Source organism: Elephantulus edwardii, unplaced genomic scaffold (assembly GCF_000299155.1).
Source record: "Elephantulus edwardii isolate Elephantulus edwardi_28Jun2011 unplaced genomic scaffold, EleEdw1.0 scaffold00037, whole genome shotgun sequence".
NCBI lineage: Eukaryota > Metazoa > Chordata > Mammalia > Macroscelidea > Macroscelididae > Elephantulus > Elephantulus edwardii.
Window position 1 is genome coordinate 18,045,606 of NW_006399787.1, and position 8,771 is coordinate 18,054,376.

The following is an 8,771-nucleotide window of genomic DNA, read 5'->3' on the forward strand; positions in this document are numbered from 1 at the left end:
CTGTCCCTCAGTCCACCCCCACCCACTGTCCCTCAGTTCACCCCCACCCGCTGTCCCTCAGTCCACAGCCACCTGCTGTCCCTCAGTCCACCCCCACCCACTGTCCCTCAGTCCACTCCCACCTGCTGTCCCTTAATCTACAACTATCTGCTGTCCCTCAGTCCACCCCATCTGCTGTCCCTCAGCCCACAGCCACCTGCTGTCCCTCAAATCCCCAGCTCTAAATGCCAAGCATTCTGGGAACCAGGTTCAAGGCTGCCCTGTCCGGCCTGATGTCCACCAGCCCTCCCCTGCCCTTGTCTCCCACCACCTCGGCCACACGCACTGTCATTCCAGGAGGCGCTGGAGCGGCGCCGGTGGAAGCGGCAGCTCTTGATGCGGCGAGTGGCCGCCTTGTGGATGTACACGGAGTTCTTCATGATGACTGGCATCTTGGCCTCCAGCTCCGCGTTGCGGATGCACTCCTCAAAGAACCCTGTGACGGGGCGCAAGATGTGGCCACACAGTCCCCCCCTCAGTCCCCAGGACCCTGGTGGGGCTGAGTGGGAACTCTGGACCTCGATCATTGGGGAGATCAGAACCACCTCCATCCCTCCAAACACAACCTTCAGCCATCTCGTGGGAGGGCTGCTGAGAATGCAAGTCCCGAGTGTTAAATAAGGGAGGAAATGCAAGGCTTTTCCCTGGGCTCCCACCCTACAACCACTAGCCAAGGAAGCAGCTCCCAGGAGGGTCCTGCAGGCTGGTGACCAGGTAATGAACTCTGTGAGTTGTACCAAACACCTAACACTCATCATGCTTTGTGCTGGACGCCAGGCCTCATCTGGCCTGAGGGGCCTGGGCTCCAGAGCTGAGGGCTTCCCGGCAGGACTTACGTTTCAGATGGCTCACGTCCGCCCGCATCCTCTCCTCCTTCTCCTTGTTGCGCACTTTGGAGTTGAGCCCTTGTTCCAGGCTCCGCAAAGCCCCCTCTGCCTCCCGCAGCCTCCTCTCCAAGTCCATGCGGACCTTCACCTCGGCCTGAGGAGAGAGGTAGGCTGTCCTGGGGAGCAGTTCTCATCTCTGGGTCAAGCCTGCCTTGGTCACCCCTGGCTCAAGTGGGCTTTCTCACATCCAGACTTGGATAGACGTTAGCCAGTCCTGCCTCTGTATCTTACCCCCTCATTAGGGGACCAGAAGTCAGCCCCTGCATCCAGCAGGCGTCTATCAATGATGCTCCATCCAGGTTTGCTACACCCCTTGTGGATATTCTGTTACCTGCACCAGGCCATCTGGGCAGGGCAGCAAAAGTCATTTAGGCAACTGCCTAGCCAAGTGTGGGAGAGTGAGGGCCCCCCTCTAACGAAGGAAGGGCCCCTAACACATGTGGGCCCAGCAGGCCTGAGCCAGCACCTTGAGATCCCGCTCAGCCTGCTGCTTCTCTGCCGTCAGCTCCTGCAGCGAGTTCTGCAGCGCCTGGGACTGGCTGGAGTAGAACTCCCGCTCCTCCTCCAGGGCTCTGGAGCGCTCCTCATTCTCCTTCATCCTGACAGGGCACAGGGGACACTCAGTGCTCACCTGCTTCTCTTGTAAGCCAATCAGGGGCAGCAGCCTCTTTTAGAGAGCGGGCTGGAGGAACCCTATGACCCAGGCTTTGTGAGCTCCAGAGCTGTTGGCATCGTGTCACCCAGGCGATGGGAGCCCTGGACGTAGGAGGCCTTAGGGCTTGTTCATTCTGTGACCTTGGAAGGTCACACAACCTCTCTAAGCCTCAGGGGTTTTTTAATCCATATAAAGATCTAGGAGCACCTCCTCAGCCTGCCACAAAGTACTGCTGTAAGGGCCTAGTGGCAATCTGTTTGGTTAACCTCATGGGAAGAGATTATTATGGAACCAGCGTTGAATTTTGTGGCTGGGTGGGGAAAGTGAGTTCTACACACAAGGACGTGAGAGGTCTATCTGCTCAGTGGCAAATGAGTCCAGGACCAGGTTCTGGAATGTTCCCAATCCCCTCTGAGCAAGCTGGTTATGGGCCAGAGTCTCGGGCTACCTCACCTCTTCTCTGCCAGGAGTTTTTCCTCCAGGAGCTGCTGCATCTTCTCCTCAATCTGTCTCAGGTTACTATGGAGACTCCCACTGGGCGAGGGCTGCTGACTCTGATTGGTCAGTGTCTGCAGCTGGTTCTCATTCTCCTCTAGCATTTCCAGGGTTTTCTTCTTCTCTATGGAGAGTTCCTGGGGTCAGGAAGGAAGGAAGATAGCCCAGTTGAGGTTCTCTAACGTGGTAACCCTCAACAGGCATCCGAATCCAGGACATGATGCCCTTCTCTCTCTCTGAAGACATGAAGTGTCTTCACTGTTTCCTCAGCTCCGTCAAAGGAACCAGGAAGGAGCCCAAGACAATTTCCAGTGGTAGCTACTGAAACTGAGTCCCAAGGGCATCACAACCTTCTAGGACCCTTGTTCCTCCAACTGATGTTGACTGAGGAAGCATGTTGGGCTCCTGCGAAAAATGGAACAGACTTAGATGTTTTCCCCATTCATCAGGCTAGTCCTCTACACTGCACAGACATTCTGGAGTTGAAAATATCAATGAGAACCACCTCCAAGACTGTAAAACAGGGAATCATGAAGGTACCAAAACAAAGCCCCAACCAATCAAGAAAGAATGGAAAAGAAAGCCTCGGAGTTCCATAGATTCCATAAACGTTGATGGAGGATGACGTTCCAGGCTCATTCTACAGGCTGGGTTTGGAGAGGCCAGTGAGACACAATCTTATGATATTCATAGTTTGGGAAACACAGCCTCGTGTGTGCTGGGCCCCCTAAAAGATGTGTAAAGTGTCACAGAAGTCCAAAACGCTGAGGGGATACCTGCCTATCAGGGTTAGAGAAGCTTCACTTAGGTGATAGCTGAGTTGTATCATAGCAAAATGAGTAAGAGTGCTGCAGGCTGAGAAGATATGGAAACTTCATTCCGTGTGGAAGGATGGGCAAAGGTGTGGAGCAACGAAAGATCTTGTCTTCCTGGGCGGCAGTTTTGAGTAGGAGCTGTGATGTCTGTGTATGACGTGTAGGGGGCAGCAGAGGGAGACTGGAGCAGGAGGAAAGGAGAGCTTGGGAGAGTAGTTGGCACTGTTTTTGCCATGCTAAGGAGTCTGTATTTGCCCTCAGCACCTGCCACCTCCATCTCTCCTTCCAGTTCCTGTGGTATCAAATGGAGGTGATCTGGTGATTAATATCCTTTCAAACTCAATTTTGCCTGGGAGCAGCTAAGTGAATGAGCCGCAGAAGGAAGTGGTGGGTTTCCCACCACCCACCCAAATCAATCTTCCATCTAGTATAAAAATATAAGCCCTAAAAAAAGGCAGATTTTCTGAGGCCACGGTCATAGCAAGGGTAAATTTGTCTTTCTAGGTCTGAGAGCTTCTGCTTTGGGCTTCATGTACACGTTGGCATTTCCAAAGGTCCACAGAGAAGAGACCTCCCTTCTTACTCCATTGTCTTTGCAAATAAATCCCTGAGGAAACACCACTGGAAAAATAAAAATCACAGAGCCCACCAAGCAGCCTCCCAGGAAACCAGCCCAGCAGGGGCGTTTACCTCCAGTGTCTGCTGCAGGGACTCTGTGAAGTGCCTCAGCTCCTTTTTCTCTTGCTCTACCCCCTTGAGGCATCTTGCTGTCAGTTCCAGCTCTCTGTAAGAATAGAGGACTGGATATGGTGGTGTCCACCCAGCCCGCCTCCTACCTACAGAAGCTTCTGTTTATCTGCTAGTTGGGCTCAAATGCATTGGAGATGATGGGGACGGCACTGAGTAAGGAAGGTTTAGATCTGCTGTTCATAGGATCGCTATGAACCACCATGGCACCTAACCATGGTGGCTCAGAGTGCCCTCAAAGGCCAGGCCCTCTTTGTCAGCTGAGCCTCAACAACAGCTGTAGGGCCTGGGGCTGGGAGAAGCAGCTACTGCAAAGTGGGGTTGGAGCTGCTTGCTCCAGATGTCCGGGCATCTGTCAGTCCACAGGCAGTGGGGGCACTGAAGGAACAGACAGGCTCTGAGCTCATCCCCCATCTTCCCTACACATGTCCCTACTAGAACCCAACTTCTTTCTGGCATTGAGACATGCCTGAGGCCCCTCTCAGAGGTGACAAGCCCCCCACTGCCTTTTAAACAAACCTTGGTCACTTCAGATCTCTGCTCCTATTTCCCCTCCCCCTGCTTGGAATGCCTTTCCCTTCGGCCCACCTTTCTAATTCCTTTCCACACTACAATTCTTACCCAGCTCCATTTAACCTTTATGCAAGGCCACGTGAATCATATGTATTTCTTAATTCCTGTAACAGGAAATCTGCATGATGCCTTGAAGCACCTGATCTATATTATTAGGTTGATGTTTCCCGGGTGTGAGTCTTATTTTCCCAATTGCACTGTAAAATTCTCCAGGGAGAGGGATTTATTTTCTACTTCAGTGTCTGACACAATCCTGGAAGCTGAGGCAGTACTTGGCAATTCCTCTGAGCTGGAAGAGCCTCAGATTGTCTCCCTTCCTAAAACACAAGTCTATTTGACTTCCTCTTATGAAACCATTGCTAGAAAAATCTTTCTGGGCTATCACAGATGGTCAGTAATGATGATGGTGGCCACCACCACTAAGAGCAGCAGTCTCCAAGTTCCTGGACAGCTGGGAAGGTTTGTTGTTTTTTTTTTTAAATCACAGATTTCTGGACCATGCTTTCAAGTAAGTAGATGATTGTAATGTGCAACGAGATTTGCAGACCATGTTGCTGTTAGGTGCGGTTGAATTGGTGCCAATCCATAGTGACCCTTGTACACAAACAGAATGAAGCTGTGCTGACCAAGGTGCACCTGACCCAAGCCAAGGTCTTTTCAATCACTTCATATGTATGTGCAAGTTGGGCAATGAATAAAGAAGACTGAAGAAGAACTGATGCCTCTGAATTGTGGTGTTGACAGAGTATTAAATATTCTCTGGGCTGATGGAAGAACAGATGTCACAAACCAGATGTGAGGCTAAATATCTCAAGTGCCATCAGAGGTCAAAATGTGAAAGGAGAGTGCAGGAAAGACAGGCCATGTGGGGATATTTAGCTCCTGGAACTTGTAGGGCAGCCAGCTACTACCTGGCCCTGGGAAGGTTTGTATGGTAGATGGAGGGGCTTGTTGCTTTAAAGGGTTCCTGTTAGGACCTACCCACATCTCACAGCCCACAGTTGTTAGAAATGACCCATTTCTATGGGGGTCTACAGCTGCTTCTGGACATATCCCCAAACCCAGACATTGAAAACATAGACTCAAGCCAAGTTATCAGCTAATGAGCATCCCCTGGGCAGAGGTTTCTCTAAGCCCAGGAGTGGCATCCACTTCCTGAACAGCATGCTTCTGGAAACACTATGAACTTTGATAAATGACGATAATTATAGAAAGGCTACTGGCCTTTTGTTCATAGGGTCACTAAGAGTTGTGCTCGATTTGACAGCAATCAACAACAACAACAACAACAGTCAAGCACATCAGCCCTGCACTCCTGAACCTAAATTCACCCTCCTCCTGAAAGCCCTCCAGGGCCCCTGCACCACCTCTTGATCTGTTCCTGCTCCATTCTCAGCTCCTGCACCACCTCCTCAAACTGCTGCTTCTCGGCCTCCAGCACCTGATTAAGGCGCTCAAGCTCCTGTAAAGAATCAGAAAAGAAGAGATAAGCCACAGGTAGCAAAGGGCCCCTGAGATGGGGAGCCCACTTCAATGCAGGGTTTACCAGAGTCTGGGGCATACACAGAAGCAGACGTGGAACAAGCCCTGAGGAATCTGGACTGCACTGGACACCAGTCTCAACAAAACCAAAATCTGTGAAGAGTGTCCATGAAAAATACCAATCGGCATGCTGAAGGCATGTTTAGAAACGATCCTAACATGTCCCTCCAGTTGCACAGGACTCCAATTCTGTTTGTCTACCACACTGAGAAGTTCCAGTCACTAACACTGGAATGTAGGTTGGCTAAGCCACGAGTTCTGGGAGAGAAAGGGGTATGTATTTCCATTAAATATCTCTAGAGTGCTGTTAAGGAATCCTGATGACAGAGTGGTTAAGGAGCTCAGCTGGTAACTGAAAGGTTAGTGGCAAGAAGCTGCACTGCAATCCCAGAGGTGAGCAGTTTGAATCCACCTCTGCTGGAGAAGGAGGGAAAATCTCCTCCTGTACCAGTCAGATCTGATTTGACTATACAGACACACACACACACACACACAAAATAATAAAATAAAAATTTTTAAAAATCACAAGAGTCCACAATTAAGGTTGCATAGTGGAATGTACTTGGGGCAGTGGGAGGGGTGTGGGGGGACTGTGTACCAGGGAAGGAGTGTTTCTTTTACTTTTGAAAGAGAGGAGCGAACTGGGGAGGGGGGGAGGGCTGGGCGGAGAGAGAGTGCAGCAATGAATGAATGAAAATCCAACATCTCTGTAAATGCTCATTACAATTATTTTTTAAAAAATATTTTAAAAAAATAAAAATAAAAAGTCATGACAGGAAAAAAAAATTTTTTTAAAAGTTCAAATACATCAGTCGATTCATGCTGTTCTGTGAAAGATCAATATAGAGACTTAATAGTTGTGTGCTTCACCATGCTTGGAAGGATAGAGGGTCCGCGAAGAGCATGAAGACCCCCAACAAGACGGATTGACACAGTGACTTCAGCAATGGGTTCTTGTGTGTTGGGAATAACGAGGATTGCACAGGATAGGGCAGAGTTCAGGTAGGCTGTTCAAAGGGGCACTATGACTCATACATACTCCACAGTATCTAACATCAAACTCTTTAAGGCCTGCTCTACTCTATAGGTTTCCTGAGTTGGAATCAACTGGATGGCAATGGGTGAGAATGAGGTTGGCAAACTCCCAAAACAACACCCCAAAACTAAATCCTACTATTTCCAACCCAGGAGAACAAGGAGAATTGGCTCAGGGTATGACAGAAGAAGAATCAATGCCTTTGAGTTGTGGTGCTGGAGAAGAGTAGTGAACATACTTTGGACTAATGAAAGAACAAACAGGCCTGTGTTGGACAGGGTGAAACCAAGTTTCTCCTTGGAGGCAAGGATTTTGAAGCTCCATCTCACATACTTTGGGCACATGGTCAGGAGACTGATCCTTAGAGAAAGATGTCATGCTCGGAAGGGTGGAGGGACAGTGCAGGCGTGGAAGACCCTGGATAAAATGGACTGATACAGTAACTGGGGCAATGGGGTTGGTGTGTCAGAGTCAGTGAGACTGGTTCAGGACAGAGCAGGGTTCAGAACTGCTGTACACAACGACAGTTGCAGGTGACTCAATAGCACATAACACAACTAACAACATCTTCAATGGGAGGTAGTGTTGAGTGAACTTTGACTTGCAGCATTTATTTGTGACAATGCTTTGATCCTCTAAGCGTCACTCCGTCAGAGGATAGTCTCTTTCTCATCTTCTACTTCCCAATCACACTCGTATTTTCACCAGCACCCCTCAGCTACGTCTCCAAGAACCCACAGGTGAAACAAACTCACTTGAAAATAAAAATGGTAAAAAGCTGTTTTCTATCTGAGCCAATAATAGATGCGTCTGGGCAGCATTTAGTGGAGTATGAAAGGATCAGAGAAATGGGCAGCCAAGAATCAGAGCTTTTCTGGGGCAAAGGAACTTCCAAATCAATTTAGTCTTCACCAGACTCTTGATATTCCAGACAAGAAACGATCCAGGCTCTGCTAGAATGGCTCTCCTAATGAAGAGTCCAGTCTAAGGCAGCCCAGGAGTGAGCTGGTGGTATAGATGGTTAACACCTTAGAAGCAAGGTCTGGCAACCTACTGTTGAAAAATCAGCCACTGAAAAGCCTCTGGAGCACAGGTCCACTAGACATACCCGGAGGCACCGTGAGCCAGTCAGCTTGTCAGCAGCTGCGTTTACGGCAGCCCACACCTTACTCCTGAGCAAGATGATGAAGGCTCTGAACCACCACTCTCCGAAAGCTACAAATGCACACACAGTGATGAAGTACATTTTGTTGAAATGATTATGAGGCTTGGATGACAGGGCCAGATCGCACTAACTTCCCTGCAAACCTCCTCTGGCCATCTCTGTTCTCTGCCCAAATCTTCCCTCTTTTCAAAAGCTACCTGACCACCTGGACAGTTTCCTTTTAGCCACTCCCTCCTCCTCTGCATTCTCCTCAGCCCTGAAGCTTGTATACTCCAGTCAACAACTTAAGAGCTCTCGGAAACCAGAAGACTGTCACAGCAATGAACTCCTGGACATTCCGTGTTTCTTTTTTTTTCTCGCTTAAGATTTCAACGACAGTTTACCAAGAACTTGGATTTCTATGGATTTCCATCCATTCACTGTTGCACATTTTCCTCCCGACCACCCCCGCCCTCAGCCCCAGTCCACGCTGCTGTGCAACTCTTGTTCTGGAGCGTGGTCATACAAACAATCCTTAGTCATATACTTCTTTTAAACAATTCTTTCCCTCATCTGTTTCAGTGCCGTGTACATTATTTATCTTCTCTTTTCTTAGTTTCCCCCAACCCCCATGTCAGTCCTCTTTTATAACAGTGGTATTATGCAGTATTTGTCCTCTTCTAACTGAGATAGTTCACCCAGCATAACGTCCTGCATTATGTCACATTCTGAGTTTCATAATGATGCTCAGAGACATGATTGCTCATTTCATCCCAATGTTTTTGCTGTTGTTATGTGCCGTCGAGTCACTTGAGATTCATAGCGACCCTATGTACAA

At 49.2% G+C, this 8,771-nt stretch overlaps 1 protein-coding gene across 1 annotated transcript in view; it reads right to left on the minus strand.

Moving 5' to 3' along the window:
• Nucleotides 1-8,771, minus strand: part of PLEKHD1 (pleckstrin homology domain containing, family D (with coiled-coil domains) member 1) — a 36,319-nt gene that overhangs the window by 800 nt on the left and 26,748 nt on the right. Inside the window, exons 7-12 of the mRNA XM_006884742.1 lie at nt 5,579-5,673; nt 3,582-3,675; nt 2,035-2,213; nt 1,393-1,525; nt 876-1,020; nt 326-475 (exon numbers count right to left, since the gene is read on the minus strand). Of these exons, the coding sequence (XP_006884804.1) occupies nt 326-475; nt 876-1,020; nt 1,393-1,525; nt 2,035-2,213; nt 3,582-3,675; nt 5,579-5,673 (796 nt within the window). The remainder of the gene's footprint in view (nt 1-325; nt 476-875; nt 1,021-1,392; nt 1,526-2,034; nt 2,214-3,581; nt 3,676-5,578; nt 5,674-8,771) is intronic.